This window comes from Semicossyphus pulcher, unplaced genomic scaffold (genome assembly GCF_022749685.1).
Source record: "Semicossyphus pulcher isolate SPU_LCO1_2020_fin unplaced genomic scaffold, fSemPul1.0.p SCAF_12, whole genome shotgun sequence".
Lineage (NCBI taxonomy): Eukaryota > Metazoa > Chordata > Actinopteri > Labriformes > Labridae > Semicossyphus > Semicossyphus pulcher.
The window spans coordinates 16811906-16838645 of record NW_027211626.1 but is presented as its reverse complement, the minus strand read 5'-3'; the positions used below and the strand labels follow the sequence as shown (position 1 = coordinate 16838645).

At 40.8% G+C, this 26740-nt stretch overlaps 1 protein-coding gene across 1 annotated transcript in view; it reads left to right on the top strand.

Annotated features, from left to right (window-relative positions):
- Positions 1 to 26740, top strand: part of LOC138588194 (contactin-associated protein-like 4) — a 69852-nt gene that overhangs the window by 7356 nt on the left and 35756 nt on the right. Inside the window, exons 2-3 of the mRNA XM_069658127.1 lie at positions 13421 to 13531; positions 22316 to 22509. Of these exons, the coding sequence (XP_069514228.1) occupies positions 13421 to 13531; positions 22316 to 22509 (305 nt within the window). The remainder of the gene's footprint in view (positions 1 to 13420; positions 13532 to 22315; positions 22510 to 26740) is intronic.

Genomic DNA, 26740 nt, shown 5'->3' with positions numbered 1-26740 from the left:
AGGAATAGGTTTGGATAAGATTCAGGAGACTTAAGGGGAATATTTGGAGTGGATGACTATTTAAGGATAGTAAAATAGCTTTTAAAGTGCGCCAGTCATCTAAATTATATCTGCACACAGCAGAGCTCCAAACACGAGGGCTTGTTTTACTCTCTGCAGGCAATGATGGGTCAGATGAAAGTTAGGGAAAAGATGCAGGATGTACAGTATTTCTTGACATGCTAGCAGCAGCCTTTTTCTTATACTGCAGACTTATATTAATCATTTTGGGAACAGGCTAAGTATTTTTTCCTATTCTGCCTGTTTCACACAAAATATCAGAATATAATATTTTTCACTGATCTAGATGTCTTGATAGTTATAAATAGATGTGAATATGATTACATAAGTATGATTGTAGTGCATTTCCATTGTGATTCATGAGACACTTGAGTGTGTGACAGCGGAGATGTGAAATGTCTGAGAGAAAGGCTGAGGAGAAACCACCGCTCATATTTCTTCTTTAGTGTCATTTATGAAAATGTGTGTTCACCGAAAGGGAGCCAGGAATGCGATCTGAGTTGAGGCTACATTGTGGCAACAGCGGCTATCGGGGTAAGCGTGTATCTGTCAGTCAGGAATCTAGATTTATTAACCAAGGGACAAGTGGTTAAGTGATAAACCTGAGGTTGGCAGTACATCCATCTGAGTTTTTGACGCATTGATATTTGCTGAAGGCCAGTCCCACAGGAGCACTGACTCCCTCAACACGCACTCATTCATCATGCAGGCCTGTCATCACCTCAGATGACTTGTAGTTGGTCCAAAAAGAGAACTGGCTGAAGTGAATATAGAGTAAAGAAGAATAACAGCACTTCAGGATTGATAGGTCATGACAAATTTGAGAGAGGCATGAGAATCTCTACAGGAAGGAAAAAAGGACATGATGATGATGGTGATGGTGATGACAATGATGGTGATGGTGATGATGATGATGATGATGGTGATGATGATGATGATGATGTGATGATGGTGATGATGTGATGATGGTGATGGTGATGGTGATGATGATGATGGTGACTGTGTTGACAATGACAATGATGGTGATGATGATAGTGATGATAGTGATGATGATGATTGTGATGGTAATGATGATGTTGATGGTGATGGTGATGGTGATGATGATGACAATGAAAATGACGGTGATGATGATGATGGTGTTGACAATGACAATGATGGTGATGATGATAGTGATGATGTGATGATGGTGATGATGGTGATGATAGTGATGATGGTGATGATAGTGATGATGATAGTGATGATGATGGTGATGATGGTGATGATGGTGATGATAGTGATGATGATAGTGATGATGGTGATGATAGTGATGATGATAGTGATGATGATGGTGATGATGGTGATGATAGTGATCATGATAGTGATGATGGTGATGATAGTGATGATGTGGTTATGATGATGATAGTGATCATGATAGTGATGATGTGATGATGGTGATGATAGTGATGATGTGGTGATGATGATGATAGTGATCATGATAGTGATGATGTGATGATGGTGATGAAAGTGATGATGTGGTGATGATGATGATAGTGATGAACACTATCATCATCATGATACTGATGATGATAGTGATAATGTGATGATGATGATGATAGTGATGATGATGATGATGGTGATGAAAGTGATGATGTGGTGATGATGATGATAGTGATGAACACTATCATCATCATGATACTGATGATGATAGTGATAATGTGATGATGATGATGATAGTGATGATGATGATGATACTGATGATGATAGTGATGATGGTGATGATGGTGATGATAGTGATGATGTGATGATGTGATGATGTGGTGGTGATGATGATGATAGTGATCATGATAGTGATGATGTGGTGATGATGATGATAGTGATGATGATGATAGTGATGATGTGATGATGGTGTTGATGGTGATGATGATGATGATACTGATGATGATAGTGATGATGTGATGATGATGATGATAGTGATGATGATGATACTGATGATGATAGTGATGATGTGATGATGGTGTTGATGGTGATGATGATGATGATACTGATGATGATAGTGATGATGTGATGATGATAGTGATGATGATGATACTGATGATGATAGGGATGATGTGATGATGGTGTTGATGGTGATGATGATGATGATGATGATGATACTGATGATGATAGTGATGATGTGATGATGATGATGATAGCGATGATGATGATGATACTGATGATGATAGTGATAATGTGATGATGATGATGATAGTGATGATGATGATGATACTGATGATGATAGTGATGATGTGATGATGATGATGATAGTGATGATGATAGTGATAATGTGATGATGATGATGATACTGATGATGATAGTGATGATGTGATGATGATGATGATAGTGATGATGATGATGATACTGATGATGATAGTGATGATGTGATGATGGTGATGATAGTGATGATGTGATGATGTGATGATGATGATGGTCATGATGTGATGATGATGATGATAGTGATGATGTGATGATGGTGATGATGGTGATGATGATGTGATGATGATGTTATGATGATGATGATAGTGATGATGTGATGATGATGATGGTCATGATGTGATGATGATGATGATAGTGATGATGTGATGATGGTGATGATGGTGATGATGATGTGATGATGATGTTATGATGATGATGATAGTGATGATGTGATGATGGTGATGATGGTGATGATGATGTGATAATGATGTGATGATGATGATGATAGTGATGATGTGATGATAGTGATGATGATAGTGATGATGATGTGATGATGATGTGATGATGATGATGATAGTGATGATGTGATGATGGTAATGACAATGACGATGGTGATGATGGTGACAGTGATGAAGATGAAGATAATGATAGTGATGATAGTGATGATGATGATGATAGTGATGATGTGATGATGATGATGATAGTGATGTTGTGATGACAGTGATGATGATGATGATCGTGATGATGGTGATGAGGATGATGATGATGACGACAGTGATGATGGTGATTAAATGACAATGATGTTGATGTGATGATGATGATGATAGTGAAAGTGATGGTGATGATGCTGACAATGACAATGACGACGATGGTGATGACGGTGATGATGTTGAAGATGATGGTGACTATGGTGATGAAGATGATGATAGTGATGATAGTGATGATGATGATGATGTGATTATGATGATGATAGTGCTGATGTGATGATGTAGATGATGATAGTGATGATAGTGATGATGGTGATAATGGTGATGATGTGATTATGATGATGATAGTGATGATGTGATGATGGTGATGATGATAGTGATGATAGTGATGATGGTGATGATGGTGATGAGGATTACAAAAGTGGACACTTTTGGACACTGTAACAAAAAGTCTACAGACTGGAGCTGTTTGTTTTTACTTTATACTGTAAATCATCATCGGTTCCTTCTTACACACAGGTGGCCTTAAAGAAAACGTAAATCAGATGCAGTGTCTGGGTAAATGCATGTGAAGAAGATATTGGTTTTAAAGATTGTAGATGACATTGAACTGAAGAGGACAAAGCTGAATCAAAGCCAGAACTTGAAGATGCACTGGAGATTAGGTATATCATGGTAATCTAATGAGTCAGTTCATGAGATGGAAGAGATTTGAGTTTGTCCAGTTTTTGCTACATTAATCAAGACTCATATCATCTCAATTGTATACCGAAGGTCTATCGCATGAAAGAGGAAACAACAGAGGATTGTTTATAATGATAAGAAGTCACAGAAACAGTGAAGAGGAACTATAGTAACATCTTCTGTGTTGTGTGACTAAATGAAACCTAATTTAGTTTAAGTTAAAATCTTTTGGAAATGCTTAAAGGATTTTTTAACTATTGTAATACTTCCCCAAATGTAACTGTACTTTTCAGGAAAAGTTTGGCCCAATTGTCCATGTAGCTGTCTATTTGCTCCACAGAGCGAAATGTTGTTAAATATAAGATAAGATATACATATTATAGCCAGGATCTTGCGTAATAGCTTATACAGTAATTAGGATATTATTGGACTCTGGATGTAAACTAGAGGCAGCAGGGTGAAGTTGAGGAGTCTGCCCTTCAAACAGAAAGTGTGTGTTCAGTCCCCCGTGTCAGCAGGCCTCTTTTGAAATCTGCTTGTGTGTGACACTGAACGCTTGCCAACTCCAGAAGTGCTGATCAGTAGCCTAGTCTGCACACTAATCTGCCTGTGTGAATTACTGCCTCAGGAATCAATAGAGAAGGAGATGTTGATTATCAGTGCAGGACTTTTCAACAGGTGATTATGTCATACCAGTGTTGGCGGTGAAACGAGGCAGGCACGTGTCACTGACCTGCACCACACACACACACCCACACACCGTCTGTCTTTGATGTTTATGTATAATTCAGGCAACTGCAGTGCCGGTGAAGGCTAAGTGGGTGCGCATGGTGTGCATTGTTCAAAGCCTGGACGCTACACAGACCAGCTGGCCTCAACAGCATGGACAAAGAGGTGCAGTCCTCACTGTTCTGTTGTTATCACCTGGATATTGTGTAGATTTATCTGTCTAAAGGATTGTGCCTGTTCGACTCCCTGCTACTTGACTAAACTTGTGCAGTGCTCGTTCAGGCTTCGCTTTGCTTGGGTACCAATCAGAACAGGCTGATTTTTGGCCTCAAAAGTGCTGCTTGCTGCATTCTTTAGAGAACATTACTTGCAGCTTTCTCGAGAACCAGTGGTCCGATCGACTTCACACTCGACAGAGCGCTTTCTTGGGTCTTCAGCAATGCACCTGCCAACCTTGAAGTATACATACAAGTCATACATACAGACAAATACTCATTGGTAGAGCCACTACTCCTTTGCAATGAAAGGAGCCAGTTGAGGTGGTTCAGACATCTGATTAGGATGCCCCCCCAGTTGCCTCCTTGTGGAGGGTTTCCGGGCACGTCCAACTGGGAGGAGACCTCACGTGGACCCAGAGCCAGCTGGAGGGATTATATATCCCACCTGGCCTGGGAACGCTTCGGGATCCTCCTGGAATCCCCCAGGAGGCGCTGCCACTGCGACCTGATCCCTGGATAAACGGAAGAAAATTGATGAATGGATGGATGTGAAATTGATATAGACTCAAATAGGCAGTGCTGATATTGGCAGATAAATATAAAATATATGAAATTAGGTTTGGTTTAGTGGTTTATGATTATGAAAGGATGTTTTTTAACACAGTCATCAAAAATAAGCTCTTCCACGAGTGAAGTAATGATTGGAAAAGCCTTGCCCTGCTGTTCAGCAAGGGCCCAATATTATATTTTTACCTGCCAGATCAGCAACTCTCTCTTCCCATCCAGGTTTTCTAACCCATCCAACACTGCAGCTGTCAGGCTTTCAGTTTTCTACCCGTCTTGTTGGGATGAAAGTTAATGACTCATGTGGTTATCAAAACAGTAAAAACAACCTATGAAGTGTTTGTGATGAGGCAGCAATAATCTAAAGTAAATGATTGGAAGCTTTCTGTCGATGCACAAAGATCAGGTTTTACTGCTGCTCAAAAGAGCAGAACTGAAGTTGTAATGAAGAGCACACTCTTGACATGCTCCCAAACTTAGTGACTCTATTGTAAGGTGGTTGAGGAGAAATCCCTTATTAAATGTGCCCCCTGCAGTGCCACTTACTGTAAGTTGTTCAATGCCCTTGTCTCAAATACACTGGTGAGCATGCATCAGTGAACACAAAAGCAGCACCAACAGGAAAAAGGCCTCCCTTTGCTGTCGTTTACGACGTCCTGCATGAAGCACAGACACTGTTGCAGCCTTAAAATTCTCCACCACACAGCGGGTCAGGCCCTCCCACCAGGAGAGCGGACTACAAACAGATCCTGCTCCAAGCTGAAGCCCAGAGGCTCTTAAGTCTGTGATCGGGAGCTGGTGTGTTTCTTTTAATCTTCCTGACTGGTTTCTCTGTGTGGTCGCTGTGTGTTTGGAAGCATGATGATTAGGATAATCTCTTAATTCTCTGCTTCTGATTTTGGAGATGTTCACCTGTGTTTGACTTTATTTTTCACATTTTGCAAGCAAGAAGCATCCAAAGATTTTACTTAAATTAGGTTGTTCCAATAAGAAAATAAACAATATAATGCAATTTAATACAATGCCACTGCAATAAATACTGGTATTGTGTCAGTAGAGTAAACAACTACCACGACTACTGTCATTAAAAACAACTATATAATGCAGTTTATACGACAGTTAGTTACGACCAAGTAACCTGATTGGATAATAGGCATCCCATGAGTAGTGACATAGAGAACAACATCACTGGGGCTTTTCACACTGTGTATGACTCCGCCTCAGCCAGGTGTTCTCAATACTGTTAATTAACATTACAGCAGGCCGTGGCTGTGTTCGAAAAGGCATACTATATACTGCATACTGCGTACAGCGGTAGTATGTAGTACAGAGCCGCTCAAATGTATTTTGCAGTATGCAACGCCAGGCTGCTTCTTTAGCTATAGCACCCCCTTCAACTGGCGTTGTGACGTTTCAGCACTTTGCATTGTGGGAAACAGTAGGCGAGGTAGACTGGTCTGATGCATACTGGAGATTTTTTCAGAATCAGTACGACATCCAGGTACTTTTGGCACACACATTTTGCTTTTGTTTGCATACGACATACTACATTTTGGCCAAATCAGTACGTACTGCTAGTATAGTATGGCATTTCGAACACAGCCCGTGTATGTCCACATGCATCATGCTGGTACCTCTGAATCACACAGCAGACTCTTATTTCACTGGTTGCATTTTAATTTAGACGTACAGATAAATGTACATGATAAAAACAGCTGATCTGTGGTAACCTGCAGACACAGAGTGCAGGAGAATGTTTGGGTTGCCTGGCAACAAAGGTTCACTTTCAGTTAAGTTGTGGAGCTAGTTGAGTTGATGGAGCAAAAAAGTAATCTGTTGTTGATTTTTACTTTTAACTACTTTTAACTACTATTTGTCGCTTGTATAACTGTTGTATAACAGCAATATCATACTCGAGGTTGTGAGGTTGTACTGATTACCTGCGGCCTCATGCCTACAACCGATGTGTGACTCATGTGATATTGCTTAATCAAGACAATATTCAGCATAAAAAGTGAGAAATACAGCTTAAAAATCAGCTTGTGCAGACAGCACATTCAACACAAGCATATTAAGATATTTCTGACTGGATAAGCTTTCAAATGCTAGGGTCACAGTTTTAAATAAAGCTAAATATATATCCATGAACAGTTTGTGAGCACAGTATTTTCTACACAAACAGTAAATTGACCTCCTGACTGACATTTTCTGACTGGATAAGTTTGAGAGCTGGAGTCTCAACAAATAGCCGCGTGCCCGGTGTGTTTATGACTGGCAGATGAAGGGCTGGAAACATTGTTTTTTTTAGCATCCACTGCTGAGGATGCTCTGCTCAGCTGCTGTTTGACAGACAGCCTCCTTCCTTCAGGCAGAAAGGCATGCTGGGAGGAAGGCAGACAGGTCAGAGCAGAAAACACAGAGCATAAAGTGCAACGGCTCCACATATCACACCGAGGCAAATAAGTGCCTCATGATTGTCAGTCAACTGATTTCTCAGGCAAAGAAGCGCAGAAAACTTTTCTCTCTTTTCAGTATTTTCGACGTATATCGACTCTAAATTAAGTAATTAGCTCTCGCAATTTAATCTGAGCACGTCTCAGCTGCGCTAACCTTCTATATGAAAAACGTAAAGCAATAAAATGTAAGTGATTATCAAATATCACGGCACAAGATGTACAGACGTACGTATTCTCCTGGGATTACAAATAGTCTGGAGGAGTGGGAGGAAACATTCACTGCTTAATTACATCAGGTATTGTTTTTCCAGCCATGGCTTCCTACGCAGCTTTCACGATCTTAATTAAACAGCCCTCTATTATTACTATTAGTTATTTCTACAATAGATGACGACTGCAAATTCTCCAATTTTCTCTGAGCGACGGAGGAGGGCTTTGCTCAGAGCGCTTTCAGGCACTCTGAGTGAATAAAAATTACATATAAGAACCAAAAATGTGAAATGTAATGTACATGTACATTGCATGCACTATTCATGCTGCGCTCCCGCTCTCTTGACTGTGTTTAAACTTTAATGACTGCAGGGAAAGGGCATGTGCTTCCTTTAATATATACTTTAGCACAGATTTAGAGCAAATACACAGATCAAACTGGAAGGAAGAGCATTCTTCCCGTTCAGACTGTTGTCTGTGCAGGTTTGCAAAAAGATTAGTAGCGTTATGGTTCATGTTTGACGGCACAAGCAGGCCTTACTGTTATGTTAGTGCTCAGAGATGCATGGCTTTATGGTAACATCAATGTAAGAGATGCCAGCCCTGAACTATGAGTGTTCACGACCCCTTAAAGAGCTCTGAACCTGTTAATCTCCTAATCGCTGTTGTTAGGCAGATGCTCATCAGCTTGATTTAACAATGAATGTTGCATATACGGTGCCATCTCGGGGACAGTGTAACAAATACTGTGGAAATAGAGAATTGTGGATGAGAGTATGCACGAGAGGACACTGTTGAAGCTCGCTGGGTTGGATAAATAGTGATTATACACATATTAGGGGTGCCAGCCAACACTTCCTATACCAACACAAACAGACACGAGCAGCTTGCGTTCAATGTTGTAAATGGATTAGGTTAAAAAACTACTTTATGAAGGTCAGGAAAAAAAGATTGTGATTTGGGATTAAATAAGAATTTTATGTTAGAAAAATTATAAACGTAAGTGACATTACATATGTAAAATATTTAATCCCGATTCATCGCATGGTTGTCCAGAGTTAACTTGCGATTAATCGCAAATTAATCCCACATTTTTTACCTGTTGTAAATGTACCTTAAAGAGATATTTTTCATACTTTTAATACTCATCAATTGTGAGTGCTTTAATGGCTAGTCAAAATAAATAGTGGCGATAAAGGGAATGTGCGTTAACGTGTTACTATAGCCCTAATATGTAACATTGCATTGAACTGACGTAATGCAAAAGAAGTCAATACTGACTGTAGGCTTCAAACAGGAGAGGATCTCCAGGCTCTGGGGCAACAGTCTTGCATTTGTTGGATCTGTCCATCACCCGCGTCCATCCCTCCAAATGGATCTTCTCGTCAACTGAGAGCCACCTTTTTCTCTGGTTAATCGTACTACTAATATTCAATATGACTTGGTTTTATGTTTGTTTACGTTAGCTAGGCAGAGCTGACAGATGTATATCAAAAGTGGCATGTGGTAAAAAAGTGTGTCTCATTCATCACGTTAAAAGTAATCAGCCATAACACTATGACCTTCCTAATATTGTGTAGGTCCCCCTTTTGTATCTAAAACAGCCCTGACAGCATGGACTCCATTAGACCTCTGAAGGTGTGCTGTGGTATCTGGCACCAAGACGTTAGCGGCAGATCCTTTAAGTCCTGTAAGTTGCAAGGTGGGGCCTCCATGGATCGGACTTGTTTGTCCAGCACATCCCACAGATGCTCGATTGGATTGAGATCTGAGGAATCTGGAGGCCAAGTCAACACCTTGAACTCGTTGTCTTGTTCCTCAGATCATTCCTAAACCATGTTTGCAGTGTGGCATGGTGCATTATCCTGCTGAAAGAGGCCACTGCCATGAGGGAATACTGTTTCCATGAAGGGGTGTTCTTGGTCTGCGACAATGTTTAGGTAGGTGGTACATGTCAAAGTAACATGCACATGAATGGCAGGACCCAAAGTTTCCCAGCAGAACATTGTCCAAAGCATCACACTGCCTCCGTCGGCTTGGTCATAATGCTATATATTATCTGGATTCTCTTCACTATATTCAGGGTCAGTGTTTGTTTCAGCAATTGGGGCTTCAGCTCGTGCTCAACATTTATTTCCACTTCCTGCTGATGTGTCTGGAGATTATGTGCCCCAGTGCTTTCAGTCAGCGACCCAAACTCTCGAGGAGAAAATTAGATTTATGTTTTTGTAAATCCTCCACACTTTCTATCTCTTGCAGAAATAACAATCTCTTCTGTGTGTGCCAGCCAATGGGCCCGAAGCAGGTCAAATGATTTCTGGGTCAGAATATAATTTATGGTTGGTGCAGTGATAAAGATCTCTCTCTATGCTCTATGGAAATTAATGTTTTCTGCTCCTATACTTCTTTCAGACACTGTTGTGAATATAACCATTTCCATGCACATAAAATGACTGTTTTCATATGAGAGGCACAGTCCAAATGACATTACTTTACTACTACACTGATTTCCAATGCATGGAAATTGTTTCTGTTCCTGCCGTTTATATGAACTGAAACTCAATCAGACTAAACTGGCTGCTATATTTCCCCTGCTTTCTGTAATAACTTAACTGTGTGTGGGTGAGACACTTGTAGCGTAGCTGGAAATTTAAGTTCAACTGTAACAGCTCTCTGGCCGGTTTGGTTGTGTCTTGTATAGCCTTCCTTTGCATATCCATGTAAATGGTTAGTTAGGCTGAGGGGGCACCGGGGCCAAGTACTCAGCACACAACCACTCACTTACACCTTTGACTTTGATGATATCTAATCTCTTATTGCAATTGCATGTTTTTTGGATTTTTTTCTCTCTCTCTATTTTGGCCCTTTAAGGAGGTCATGACAAAGGAAATTTGCTCTTTTGGGACCATGTTTCCCGGTTATATAAGCAGGGAAAAGGAAAACCAACAGGACTAATGCTACAGACGGAGAGCTGTTGGCACAGTTTAATGATTGCTTTGCAGAAAGGCGATGAAAAAAGCCTTAGGGCGTGGTGAGACGGTCAAAGGGTCAAAATGCCATCCAACCAGTAAATCCAAAACAAGCGAGTTCCATGAACACAAAGGAAATATCCCAAAATGCTTGTCTTAAACTCAAGGAACAGGCTTTACGCTCTTTATGAAAGATTTACAAAAGAAGTGACAAAGACCTCCCACCAGGGAGGGGAAGCTAACGAGGCACAGGTGAAACTAATCAAGGTGTGGCAAGATGGCGGGCAATCACACAGGCAGGAAACACACAAGAGCAGGAAGTGAAGATGGTGAAATAAAATAAGAGTCAAGCATAACTATCAAATAGGAACAACCATAAATGTTGAAAGGTTGATAAAGATGCATCACAAAGCACCTCGGCTCATGAGAAAAACATCTCAGCAGTACCTGAGAACAGCAGTTGTCAGAGGCACAGAGGCTATTGATTGATCAATCTCAATCTGGCACACGCACAGAATCCAAAGTTTAATATGTGCTTTCACTCGCTTTCATTTTCTGTCGACGGCGAGGGAAAACCTTTCAAGAATCAACATTTTATAATCTAATATTCTCTTTAGTATTCAGAGTTCCCCCGCACAGCTGCCAACACTTCTCATTTGTATTAGGAGCGGAGGTGCACAGACGTAGACTTAGAGCTTTCAGATTTGCATGTTTGAGTTTCATGCCGTTTATATGCTTAAACAGACAGCACATGACCAAAACTATCTGGCTAATGGCTTATCTTACATTTTGCATGTGAGTGTTTTAAGCTTTACGGCAATGTTTATACCTTTTACTATTTCAGTAGTCATTAGTTAGGGCTGTCCATGTGGTTTAAACTTTCAAATGTCTGCAACTATTTCATAGTTTAAGAGAAAATATTGCAGAATAAATTACATGTTTTTTATCCTGTATACATTGCTTCTCTGTCAGGTTTTTTATCGACTTAATAAACAATAATTTAACCATAGACTGTATACAGGAAGTGGACGCAGTCACTGTTATGTAATCCATTTGGTTTGTGAAATATTGGTTGTGATTTTGGTCGTTGCAAATGTATTTTATTGCAGACAAATTATATTCAGATTTCATTAGATTGTGGAAAAATAGGAGGTGGAGTGAGTAGCTTTCTAACTCGGTATGGTAAATGGACTGCAAGTATATGGCGCTTTTGTGTTAGTGAAATTATGGCTCTTTGAAGGGAGCTGGATCTTATGGCTCCGTTTCCAAGAGACGTTCAAAAGAACGCCGCATCGTTCTCTTGTTTAAGGGGGCGGAGGTGAGAGAGTGGTCAGACTCGCGAACGTGCCTGCACTATGTTCTCCCGTGTCAACACGGATATTTAAAATTCTTCGCTGTTAAAATTTTAATGGAAAGAGCAGAATAATGTAGGAACAATCAATCAATGTCATTGATTTGCCAATAATTCATGATACAACAGAGATGTCCACAAAAAAACAACAAACTTGGCGGAGGGTTATAATGTTGCTCACGGACAGCACTATATTATGTTGACATGATTCTGCTGCACGTGACCGAGTACAGCGGAGTTGCAGTTGAAAAAAGATGCCCGGGGAAATACAACATCAAAAGGAGTGGATCTAGAGCGGGCTGCGAAATTTGGGCACAACTGTAAAAAGAATGGCTCTCACCTAAGACTCGGTTCCCGCTGTTTGCACCAAAGAGCCGTTCAAAATAATCCTTGCTCACGAACATCACAACACGGATTCATACATTGATGGCAGAGGCTGCCACGTAAAGTGCCCAACTGTCAATCAGTTATCACATTCACACACCGATGGCTATGCCCCCGGGAGCAATTTGCGATTAAGTGTCTTCCCCAAGGACACTTCGACTGATGCTGGAGCTGGGGATCGTACCACCAACCTTCCAATTGAAAGACAACCGACTCTACCACTGAGCCACAGCTGCCTCAATAAGCTTACAGTGGCGCTAACTTGTTACCAAGGTGCATATGTAGGTCATGAAAAGTGCGACATAAATTGGGATGCTAATAAAAAAAAGATTTACACAAAACATACTTACCGAAAAAATGCAGCGACTCTTAAAGGAGCAAATCTCCCAAGGTGTTCTCTGTAATCGATAGAAGCAATAATATTTGAAATTGACGCCATAGCTGTGGAGAAAGTTGTACAAGCAGCTCGTGGTTTCGCTCGTTCTACATTCCTACAACACCCAGTATGCATTGCTCCCCTCCCTCTTAAAGGAACTGCCCAGCGAGAGAAAATCTTCAGGTCTGCAGTCTACATTTCAAACGTGACGATTTTGAACGAGACATGACACCGTAATGGCATTAGCTCCTGCATAATAGCATGATAGCAGAACTGAGGTTGAAAATCGGTGAACTGGCCCTGTTTCCCTCTGACTGTGGCTGTGTCTAACCAAATAGATATAATGCCTAACTGAACCAATGATGAAGCATTCGGCCTACTATAATCTACGGCCTTTACAAGTGAGCAGACTGAGAGTGCAAGAAAGGACCATCGCTGTAACTTGTTACCTGCAATTGTGCCTTGTTAAATCTTCTGTTTCTTCTGTTCTGTGATTCACAGAGGTGTGTCACAGTCCGCTGGTATCCAATCTACTGCCATCATCCTTTAGAAGCTCCTCACAGTTGTCTGGCATCCACGGGCCGGGCTTCGCTAAGCTGAACCGGAGAGAAGGTGAGTAACAGTAACTACTGAAAGCCATTGTTGAGACTACTATCTGTGTCTGGCTGAATTGGGCTAATAAACATGTGTGATGGACACATACAACACATACTCCTAACAGTATCTCCTGTGCACAAGGAGGGGACAGGAAGTAGCGAAGGAAGAAGGAAGGAACGTAAACTCCAAGATTTAGCGTAGCTAGCAGGTAAACAACAGGAGTTCAAAAATAGTTAAATCTAGAGTCCTGTACCTTTACATTAAAAATGTCCGTTAATTGAAGGTAATGCCAAAGGAGCTCTGAGAATGCTGAATAAGATGATTACCACCAGGGAAACCTATGAAACGTTCAAGAAAGGTTTTTTAAGCTCCAGATGAAAAAGACAAAGTTAGCATTCATAGAAAGTACCACAAAGTACCACAGTCAAAGAAGAAGCGATTCACAGTGTGGACAAACACAGATAACCACTGGAGTCTTGTTAAATCGCGTTGAAAGGTCAAGGAAAGGAGACATTATAAGCACACCACAAGTTTTTTTGCAGTAACTCTCATTGCTAGAAGGGGGACACAAAAGTTTGTAAGTACACAGCTTCTTATTAAACGCTTTACTGCCACTTCTTTGTGCACTAACTGATGCAGCGCAGCATCTCCTCTGCTGGTTTTATATTTTCGTTATGTGATGAAAAAACAAACACATAATATTTCCTTAAAAAAGAAGTCTGTCAATTTGGATGGACTTTGGTTTTGCGCGTCAAGGTTCAATCAGGTTGAACTGCAGCCCACACACTCACATTGGCGCTGCACAGTTACTCAAATATTAATGTTTGATTGACGGGGATATTTCCATTTAAAATGCGTGCTCCGTCGCAGAAAACTCTGCTGCATACCAAATCAAGCGCCTCCTAAACTAAGTCTGAGAGACCTGTGTTTTGGTTCATCGAGTGTCTATGTTAACTGGCGACTTTCAGCCGAATGCGTCTGTGGTTGTCGTAGTTACAGCAGCTGTTGAAAATGAGAAGAGAATAAGTAAGTGTAAGTAAGTGTCCTCGTGAATGCCTCTTTTTTTTCATCACTTCTTCAAAATATACTTATCTGTTACGTTAAGTGCTGTTTGTCCAAACGTGTCATGTAGGCTATTAAAGACCCCCTCTAGTAAAAATCAAGTGTTTAATCTTGTAAACATCTCCATGTGGTGTTCTTCATGTGCAAGACATATCAGGGACAACATGAGCACTCATCTCCATGGCTGGGCCTGTATGCTTTAAACTGCAGTGTACCAAGGACAGGCTGAACAACACGTTTTCAGATTGGCAGGTTTGAGACGTCACAAACCTAAGGAGCCAATCCCGTTAATGGACAGGGTGACGCTATGCATATCATTATGTGCTACCTATTGCAACCACTGTGGCGATGCACGAGCCAGCTGTAACTGTCATCGTAATTTTTGCAAACTCACTACTGACTACTAACGTTAACATTACTACTACTAATTACAACATTTCAAGCTAGCTAAGTTTCAACAAGTTTGTTTTCAGCTGTAATTTTACGAAAGGAAAACGTAGTACATAGTGGGCGGGGTCTGTTGCAGATTGGGAATTGTTTATGAGGGGCAAGTAGGAGATGCCTTGGGAGAATTTTTACAAGGTAATTAAAGGTATTATGGAGAAAAAACATATCAGACACAATTTATTATTTTAAGCAGAGCTTTTTGTGTCTTACAACATGACTGGAGCTGGTCTCTGAGCCTCAGTCATGGTTTGAACGCTGCTTGTTGTTACTTTAAAACAAGAAGCGAGTAAGTCACTCGTTAAAGTGAAACACCAGTCCCCAGTAAGGCTCCTCATTGTCTGTTTGGAAGAATTTGGGGTTTAGGGCAAGTGATGTAAAGCAAGAAAAAATAATATGCAAAGAGTGTATACAACTAACTTGTTCAACCAGCTGAAAAAACACAACAAAGTGCAGTGTGATGAGTGTATGAAGCCAAGAAGAATAATGTCGCTACTCCCCGTCCTTGTCCAGCATCAAGTCACACATCCATAACAGCGACGCTGTACAACAAGACCCCCCTTTCAATCCAACTCCTAAAGACACGCTGTAATTACCCACGATGCACCAATGCGAAGCTGCACCAAGGTAACCTTCAGGTAAAGAACCTACTTCGAAGTTTTAGTTTGATGCAAAATTTGAACATGAGCCAGAATGCAGCACACAATGGAAGTGAAAGAGTTCCTCTGCTTATTTAAATGTAAAGTACATTAAAAAATGTTGAATAAATAATTGTGATTAATAATCGTGATCTCAAAATTGATCAAAATAATTGTGATTACTATTTTGGCCATCATTGTGCAGCCCTAACTCACAGTCTTCTGATATAACACCGGATTCTGTAACCTCTGTGCTGCTCTGCCTTCTCAGCACGACACAGAAACAAAATGACTCAAACTTTGCAGGTGTCCAGTACAAACATCAGCGTGATGCCCATGTGGTTCATCGTCTGCTAAATATGCAGGCAGTAACCCAAAGTTAATGAGCGTTGTACTTGTGTGTGTGTGTGTTTGCTGTGGAGTCTTTTTACCGCCTCAGAAAGATTCGGACATTGATTTTTACTGAGCTTTTCCAGCCTCACTTTCCCGCAGAGTTTTAGCTAGTTGTGCAGATAAAATAGGCCGTTAAAGGAAGCTCCCCTCGGTTTCTGTTGTGATGTGTTGCAGCAGCACTGCTCACCTCAAGATTCACTTCCCTGCAGACACGCCGCACACAACATCAAAGACGCCACTCAGCTGGATTCACACAAACTGACAGACACCTCAGGGTGAAAGATGGGCAAACAGACTGACAGACCGATGAAGACAAAGAGTACGGTGGTTATTACCTCCTTTGTGCTCTGTTTTTCTGACACTGACACAGCCGCTTGAAGGAAAACACGCCGCTGATTTCGGCACGATTTGGCAGGAAGAGTTGGCAAGTTTACATCGGTACAAGAGAGGGAAATCAAACAGAAGAGCTGTGATGTGTTTTTCTTTGACACAACAGAGGATCTGACTGATTTTCACCACCTGGAAGACTGCAGGAAGCGCAGCCTGCAGGATGCCGTTTCCTTCAGTGCGTTTGAAGTCAAAAGCTGTGTGCAAACACACCCGCTGTGTTCCTTCATTCAACCTGCTCTGTGTGTTTACGGATCTTATTTTGATCTGCATTAAGGAGGATAGGAGCTTATAAGGGATGATCAGACACTTCTGAATGGCAGAACATAAGTTATTTATCCGCCTAGGAGTAAAAGAGAGAGGCACAGAGATGAGGAAGTAATGAAACATGACAGAAAGCGGATGGCAGAGCAGCTGATACGCACTTCTTTTTGTACATTTAGTTTGCACCCAAACCAAGGAAAATAAAGATGCTAATAAATGGAGCAGCATAATTTGTATGCAAACAGTGCTATAGCTGTTATATGTGCATATATGCATAAATAGATAACCTATAAAGCCAGTGAAGTGCTTTGATTGTTCAAAATCTTCCAATGTCTTTTGGTTCATGTTGTTGCGGGTTTGACTCGTTAGCTTCAGTAATTCCTTTTCATTTTTACTCTTACTAACAATAACAGGTTACAATGGCTCATTAATTCTCACCTCAAGATTTGAATAAAATTAGAGTTTAGAAGTCAATTACATCAATCAACAAATCATATTTACTTTTAAAAGCGACAACACATGCCGGTACGCACAAGGGATCCTTAATATAACAAAAGGCATCAGTGTAATAAATAAAAACTGCTTTACTTCCACTTTCCCAGCTGTTCTCTGAAGGAATCGCTGAATAAATGACAAACCCCTGCACATGTTTGTCTCCTGCAGCTGCTGCTTACACTCCTCATCCTCTAAAGTCATCCTCAGAGGAGCCGTCTCAATCTGAGTTAATTTACCAGCAAAATGAGCAGAGACTCTCGAAAGCAACACGGCTCTGCTTAAGAGAAACACTGAGCTATTTCTTCTTCCACCAAAGACACTGCAGCAGTATTTTTGCATTAACCTATGACAGAGCATTATTACTGTAATAATGCTAATTCAACTCATTTATTCTAAGCGAATAATTCATTTCTTAACAGGTCTTCAGCCACATTCTTTTTTTAATCGTTGATTGAATTAGTTATTTAAAGCTCCATTATAAAATATGATGCATGTTTTCAACAATAAAGCACCTTTAGCATGGACTCGAACTAAAGGAGGATCAGGATTATATTTACAGGATTTGCCCCTCCTGACAGCTGGGGCAGGAATCTGGTTTGTACCCTTGGTCGGCTCCAACGTTCGGCCCAGATTATCTGGAAATATGAGGATTTTACAGATCCAATCTTAGACCCCCTGAACGTCTCGCACTCTCCTTCAGGCTGTCATGATAGGATCCGATATGTTTCATAGTCATGATTTAGAATCTGGATGAATATGTCAGTGCTTTGGGAGTGGGGATACAACAGCCAATAAGAAAGAGAAGTATCGCTAATCATTCCAGCCCCTGCTGCTAACGTTAGCTAGAATGCTACTACTGAGAGAAAACACACAGAGACGATCCCACCAAGAGTTTTTGCAGAAGTATAAACAACTTAGTTGCCTGCGACTTCCCAGAAATGTTCTCATCTAAATTTGTGTGGCCTGTTGCTTTTATTTTTTCTCAAATACAAGCCAAACTTACAGCAGGCTGTGGTCAGTCTCCGCTTTGTTTACATCCGCTTCACCGCGAGACCGTGCGAGATCAAAGAGATCACGTGAGAATGTACGTTGCTCCCTCTAGCAATAATCTTGCCTAGCCATTATCTTCATATCCTGTTGTGTTTGCATGTCTGAGATTATACTGAAGAATTTCTCCATTAATGTGTAGTGCATCTGATTTTTATATTGGTTAGGATTTTTAACCTCCTGAAGTCTGAGTCCGGTCTTGGTGGGCTACTTTTACAGATTGACTCAAGTGAATTATTTAGGCGTAAATTAAAGCTCTCATGTGCATGATTCCTTGGTCTCTCCGTGCCACGAAAGGCCTTTTTAAAGAGATCCCTTCATCTTACTGTAAATAAGACTCAACACCGCTAGCATGTCATCATAGCGTTACAGTGAGTTTCTTTCTCACTGTCGCCAATCCTCCATGAATAAATGCAGTTTGTACTGTGATACAGCCGGGCTCAGTCCATCTGTCTCTCTTCCTACCTGTGTGTCAGAGTAACAATGCATTATTGATGGCAGACAGGACTCTTTATTACTTATCTGTTGCTTGCAGTGAAGCTGTCAGCTTGACCACCTCTGCGTTGCGGTACGGCTTAGTTCTGCCTCTCCAGCAGCAACTGATTTCCAAGACATCTCAACTCCAAGCTCTCAACTACAATCTGTTTAAAATTTGCAGAGGGCATTTCATCATGTGTCAATCTGGGCAGGCTGGTACAGGAGTACAGCCCTGATATTGGGTTCAAAACACGAAGCTCTAACAATTCTGTAGTAAGAAATTTAAAAAACAAAACTACAATATCTGACTTGGGGAATTTGAAAAGCTATGAAAAATGGGGGTCTGATTCCTTTTATTTGCTTCTTGGAGGAATGTTTCAAACGTCATCCTCCCAAGAGAAGATTTAAAGCTTTAATTTTTCCCATAAGGCTCTTACACGGCCTCGACTTTTGCTCAACTGGCAGAGAGCCCAGATTCAAAAGTTCTCTCTAACAGGACTTTGTTTACAACATCAGTAACTGTCAAATATCTCTGGCTGCAACGACAAAAGAAATTGTGGAGACAAAAGGATGACACTGATACGGTCTGGGGTTGTCACTATTAATTAGAGATATGTCTTCAAAGTCACCCACAGGAAAGCTGTCATCTTTTTCAAATATAGAGAAAAGTTTTAATTTAAAAACGCATCTAGCTCCTATAATATCATCGTGATTTATGGCCTGTTCTGCCTTATTAACACTTGAGAAGAACCATTATAATACAGATTCATTTCATTTCTAGTAAGTGAGGACATTGAATCCCGTCTTTACGTCCTCACAAGACTGCCCCTACTTTTATACTTTGTCCACTTTGAAACCCATGAAAGCAGGAGCATGACGGTGGTCCAGATGTTAAAGATTCAATCTCTAGGATTTCAGTTTCATTCTCTTTGGCGCCTCTAATGGCGATAAATGGTAAATGCGGAAGCACACTTCCCAGTTTAACCAGACGTCCAGGGTTGGCTCCCTTTGTAACGGTTGTAACTCTTGATTTTCTGGTCGACGGTCGCTTTCGTTTGTAGACTGTTTGCCTTCATCTGAGTGTCGAAATTGTTTCTTTTGTTTTGGATTTTCACTTATTTTTGAAGATGTATCTGTAGTCATCGATCTTTTCTTTGTTTGTTCAGCCATAGTAGATTACTGTTTACTTGCAACACTTGCAGAGACCGGAAAAGCATCCACTTAGCTCCGCCTACCTCTCTGGCAGACCAACCACTAACTGGGTAACTAACTAACTCAATCACCATTGTGTTGCCTCATTCGGCAGTAGATAGTGACTTAACAGACCTTTCTTTACAAGAAAATCTTAGAAATTATACATTTAAGCACCCAGGATGAGATGGTTTGCTGCATAATTGAGCTGCAAGAGGCTTATTATCTTGTAATTACCACAGGAGCAAAGGAGCACATTGTGATATGTTATAGTATAAAAACGTTATAGTATAAAAATGAGAAAACTAGATTTTATAGATGGATAAAACTCAAAACTTTTGGGGCATTGGTTTAGCTCAGTTGGTAGAGTGCATGCCATGCACAGAGGCTAAGCCTTCGCCCCGCAGCCCTGTGCTCATCTCCGGCCCTTGGCCCTTTGGTGTGTGTCAATGCCACTCTCTATTCCCACATCTGTCTTTCTTCAGCTGTTCTATCAAATAAGACAAATGCAAAAAAATTAAATAAAAGTTTTCATGTCCCGTGTAACGTATGTAGCTAACTTACTTTTTTTAACCCAAATCATAATCTTTTTCCAAATCTAACCATGTTTTGGTTAAGTACGGAATAATGTGTAGTGAGCTATTTAATTACAAAATCAATTATTTCACACAATATACTGATTTTTAAATTATTTTATTAATTTTGATTGATTTAAAAATGATTCTTTTTCCGTTTTCATGTTTACATTTAGAGCTGCGTCATAGAAACAGTTAACTCTAGCCTTCTTAAAATGAGCTAATCTAGCCATTATGACTCACATTAAAATGAGCTAAGCTAGCCATTATGACTCACATTAAAATGAGCTAAGCTAGCCATTATGACTCACATTAAATGGAAACATTTCCAATGAGGGTGAAGTAAGACAAGTTGAACGGGTCTGCAGGGATCAGCTCAGCACCTGATTGAGGTTTACTGTCTTGTCACTGTCAGAGTCTGTTGACCTTTTCTTTTCCATTCACGTCTTTAAACACCGCCGTATCTAACCCAGTGTTCTGTTTACTTCATGTGCCGTCTTCAGTTCTGTAGATCTCTTTGTTGTAACCTCCAGTTTTTGCATCATTTAACCTTTATTGCTTTATCTCAGCTGTTTTGTTGCTTCTCTTTTTTTTGACGTCAAATGTACCAGGCTTCTTTCGACAGATTGATATGAGTACAGTTAGTCCTCGGATTGTGTGATAAGAGCTGCATCCCTAGCAACAGTCTACTATTGAGAAATAACAGACCTCGGAATGCCGTAATTAACCAATCAGAATCAAGTATTTAACTCAGCCCTGTATTAATCAACATTAACCACCTGTTCTACATCTTTTTTCTGGTACGCTTGGTACTGGTGCTCTCATCCTATAGGCCCTTCTGGAGAAAGGTCCTTTTTTTGTTTTTGGGAGTCATTGAGCTATTCTGATGTTTATGTAGGAGTATGTGTTGGATATCAAAAGATGCTTCAGGGATAAGGCAAAGGCTAATGATTTGCAAACCAATGGTCAATGTGAAACAATGCATAATAGATTCGGATTGTTGAGGAGGTGGTCGAAGGTACCTTACGTTTTGTTGTGAACAAACAAAACATGATTGTCTTTCACGTTTAACTTATTTCTTTCATATAAAATATTTGCATTTTTAACTTGTGTTGAATTTGAAAAATCTTGCATTTTTCATATCCATGTTTCATGCTACACATGTTCTCCTTAAATGCCAAGAGGGACACTTGGCTAAGTTTTCTGGCATCACCAAATTTATATCAGTAGAGGGTTGAAGTGAGGGACAGCCAAGAGTAGAAGAAGCCTATTTAAAGGATTAATGAAGAGAACCAAAATGCTGACCAGGGAAAGGGGTCAGGGTTTAGAGGCTAGAGACTGCATTTAGTGAAAAAAGAATCCAAATGCATGTGATAGCAAAATCAGCTCATGTGCAATGGCTTTCTGTCAGCAAATGTCCCTTTGGTCTAACTCAGCATTCACACACCTTCTGGTATTTTAATTATTTAATGTATCTTCATATAGTGCGCTGCCCTGTTACTCAGATTATCTGAAGGTCTGCCATGAACGGCCCACTTTAATATTGTATAAGGCTTGCAGTGTTGACCATAAATGGCTCAGCTGCAGCTTGTTTTATGCACAGAACAGTCCTAAAGCTACAGATTCAACTCTTTTCACTCTTTTAAATGAAACCAAAGAGTATGTTGATAAAACGTTTGCACTCAGGGCTTTTAATCCATGGAAAAGTCTCTTAATGTTTCTTAATGCGCTCATTTTTAAAGCACAGAGTTTTATTTGGAAAATTTTACAATCAGCACTTCATTCCTTGGATGATACAAAGGTGTTTCTCTCTCCACTCTCTCCAGGAGCGGGAGGATGGTCTCCTCTGAGTTCAGACAGATATCAGTGGTTGGAGGTCGACCTCGGTGCACGAACACAAATCACTGCGGTTGCCACGCAGGGTCGCTATGGCAGCTCTGATTGGCTGACGGCTTACCTGCTGATGTTCAGCGACACAGGACACAACTGGAAACAGTATCGGCAGGAGGACAGTATAGGGGTGAGTGCATTCTAATAATACTAAACAAACAACTGTATTGATAATGTGTGTTACCGATATAGTATATGCCTCCAGAGTATAGTCTGATGATGATATGGGGACAGCGGAGAATATGGCGTGTCCAGTTTAGACAGCGGTCAGTGATAAACCCAAGACTTCTTTTTTTTTGCGCTGCATTGTTTACTGTCCAGTTAGCAACCACGTGTTTAGATAAAAAACAAAGCGAACCCCCCACCCACAGATATGTCAGCATAATAAACGGCGTCATTTATTGGTTCAGTAAATCCCCCGGAGGAGCGCCCGTTCATCTGTGTCTGGTGAGTCTCAGTTTCACTGTAAATAGAAAGTTGCACAGAGGCTTCACTCTGGCTAACTACTGCAGCGTGAACCCGAAAAAGATTTAGTTGTAGGACAATTAACTTACCTTTGCAGAAATAACATCATCATGATGCAGATTTGTAAAAAGTAAAATGCAAGCTTTGTCAGGTCTGTCCTCAAGAGGAGAAGAAAAATACTTCAAAATGCTTGTTTGTTGAACGGAGGTCAGATCGATAATTTCTGGTGCATTCGAGGAAGGCGGGAAATCTGAACGCTGAACGGCTTTTGTGACACAGGGTCAAGGGAATTTGTTTCAAGTTAAATTTTAGATCTAGAGCAGATTGTTTGCTGAACTTGCTGCAGATGTCTGTTTATAGAGATTAATAAGAAGCTAAATTGTTGTCAGATGACCGCTGATGGGAGCCGGGATGTCGTTACGGCGCGTTACATTCTGCCTGCTTTTCGACACGGACTGTTTTTCCTGCATACGACGCAGCCTGCCGATATGTGATTGGTCAATACTACTCATACTACAAGCCTACTACAAATGGAAACCAGAACATTTCCCGTACTAAAATCCACAACCCTGCCTTTTGTTTACAAGCCTATGGTAAAAAGAGAGACCATATTAGGAGGAGATGGCGGATACGCATCACTACACCTCTTCCACGATTGAGAGGCCTCCGTATAGCGACTTTTCAATCCCAGGTAGCCACGCCTGAAAGCATATCCTGCTTTGTCGTCCATCCTACTAAAAATGGGAGCATTATTTACAAAATGTACACCTCGATTTATTGAAGAAAATAGAAACTAATGATAAAGTCAAATGTTTACTAAGATGAGAAGTAGGGTCATTGTCTCATAGACTTGTATACAACCTTTTTGCAACCAGTTGCGTCGCCCCCTGTTGGCCATTGAAAGAAGGCAGGTTAAAGGAGCTTCCACTTTGTTTTCAGTTTTGTAGGCTATGTCCCCTTCTGCTACATCGCCTATAGTCCCAAGTAGGTCGACTTTCAAAGTCCATAATCGCAGAAATTTACACGACAACACACCGACCAAAAGGAAGAACCATTAGACGCATTAGACAGGACTGTAAGCGGTATTTTAAGAGTCTGCTGTTCTATAGCATTGTAGCAATCATTCTTCTTTCCCCCTTTTATTAAATGTAAGTTTCATTTATGAGATTTACTAAATCCAATGAAGTTTGAAAGGATGTTGGGCACAGCAGTGCACTACAGCTGCACAATTCATTTGAAAATCCGATTTAATGTAGCTCTTCAGACAAGCTCCTTTCAGCTGTTCAGAGAGCCCGGCCAGAAGTCCAAGCTGTATCTCAAGGAAATCCATCCAATTTATCAAATCCAAAGGAATTAGCATCTCATTTACTCATGCAAACTTTATTTTTCTTTAACTTGCTCCCTCACCACATTTACATGGTAGGCAGAGGCAGTCATTACCTTGAGCTTCTTTTACAGACAGAAGACTCTCCCCACCACAGTGATGCTGCGACAAACAGCTTCAGTTTAAAGCTGATGAGAGCTAAGACTCTCACAGCGAGGGTAAAACTAATGTCAGGCTGGGACTCCTTCACAGAGAGGGAACAGAAAAAGGGCTTCTCCCGGCTTAAAAGCTTGTTGATTTCACACTCAGCATAAATCAGGATAAATCCGCAGCGTGTCTCAAAAGTCCTTTCCAAGCTCCACATATTAGTCAGCCTGGTTTATTAAGGCTTTCGGGGAACAGAGTCGACTCCTGAGCCGCTTCATCAGTCACCAATCCTCCAGGACCTCGCTTTCTTTTGAGCTTAGAGGCCAGAGTTTGTGAGGCTGAGTAATGCTCTCCTCTTCTTTAATTTCCCCTTCTCCTCTCATCTTCCCTTTTACTTCCACTGCAAAGGAGTAAAAGAGCAGGTGGTGTTGGGAATAAACTCGTTTTTTAAGTGTTAATGGGGGTAAAGGGAGTGTAAGTATATCATTGATTTCCCCACAGGAGAGATAAAGATGCAGATTCTGTTCATGAGCGTCATTTTAATGCAAATGTGGTCTTTATGCCACAAGTGAGAAAAGCTGCAAACTGGTAGGGACTGAACCCTTTAAGTGATGGTGTGGAGCTTTAGGTATTGGATGTGGGATACATTTACCTTTATAGATTAATTAACAACTCTTACTGATTTAAATTGTTTTAAATTTCCTATTTTTTATTTTAGAAATGTGCCCTAAAAAACAAATTTCTCAGCCTGAATGAAAGCAGACCACAACATTTGTGTTACAACCTTTGTTATGTAGTCCATGCTGCGGGTTAGCTGTTTTAGGTCATGCTTGGAGGCTAGTAATCAGCTATCAGACTTTCCACCAAACCTGCATCCTCTGTTTTACTCTCCTTCTGTCCGCCTGTATCAACTGGAGGATGTCTGACTACTGCCTCGGTTATACTTCAAAAAGGCAATCCCTAAACTAACTGAAGTGTTGTTACATAATAATAATGGGTCATAAGGGTCAGATGTTTTGACCCTTATTCAGAAGTTCTCTTATCTCTCCGACCTCCATAGTGAGGTCAAAGTTCAGGATTAGCAACAGATCGGTAGCAGGAGATCACTCACTTAGCCATCCTGCCCCCTTAAATTCCTAAAAGTATAAAAAAATCTGCAGTTTAATTATAGATTTAGTTAGTTTATATAATGTGCATGGACATTGAAAAGAAAAAAGTGATCGGATCTGTTACACCAAAAAAAAAATTTGAAATGACGTGAGGACAATAGAGATAAAAATCAAGACAAACGTAAGAGGTAGTGGTTATAAAGAAGGAAGAGACAAGATATGGACCAAATTAAACAAAATGTTATTCACTTGAAAACAGGGTATATAGACTTAAGCCGGAGATAAACTTCTAAACTACACGTTTGCGTGCACATGATTGCTGCCCCTCGTTTACTGCATCTGTTTGGAGCATCGACTGTGCACGTTCTCAAACAGTTGCAGTATGCACATGAACGGTAGGGGCAGTGTAGCGGCAGAGGGGATGTGACAGGGTCAACAATGGCAGATAGTTTTGAAGATGAGCTGATAGATCAAGTCTGCAATTATTCACATCTGTACGATGTGTGGGGCTGCACAGTGGTGCAGTGGTTAGCGCTGTTTTCTCACAGCTAGAAGGTCTCCGGTTTAAACCCTGGTTTGGGCAAGGTGGGCCTTTCTGTGCGGAGTTTGCATGTTCTCCTCGTGCATGCGTGGGTCCGAAGACATGCTTGAATGGTTAATTGGTGACTCTAATTTGCCCATAGGTGTGGGTGTGAGTGCGAAAGGTTGTCTGTCTCTGTGTCTCCCGCACATACAGTAGTTTCATACAGCCTAAGCTCTCTGGTGTGGCCTCTAGAGGTATCCTCCAGTAACACACGTATTGCATAGCTAAGTATGTGAACGCGAACGCAAGGTGAAAAAGCAAGTATATCTTCGGCCTTAAAGCACAGTAAAAGTCTGTGGTGTACACGGGATTAAGATCATGTCCCACTGGAAGCTTCAAGGCAAAAATATCCATTAAGATTGTGATATCGACACAGAGGTTAATACATGTTATTTTCCATGGACCGTGTGTTTAGCAAAGCGTGTAAAACATATAAAACTACATCTAGTGCTTCGCAAACCAAATTTTCTACCCGAATGAGGAACCACTCAACAGCAACGTGGCTCTATCTCCACAATATTCCCTCCATTAGGTGTAAAATCAAATGTATGACTTCTCACAGGAGCCTCTGGGATCTCACTTCAGCCATAACAACAACATGAAAGCACACGTTCACTTATTCAGCTGTAGACCTGAGAAAAGGTCCAGAGGGAGATTTAACACAGTCTTCTTTGTGGTGCGTCACAAGACAAAGACACACAGATGCATGGGTAGAAAGAAGGGAAACAGATAA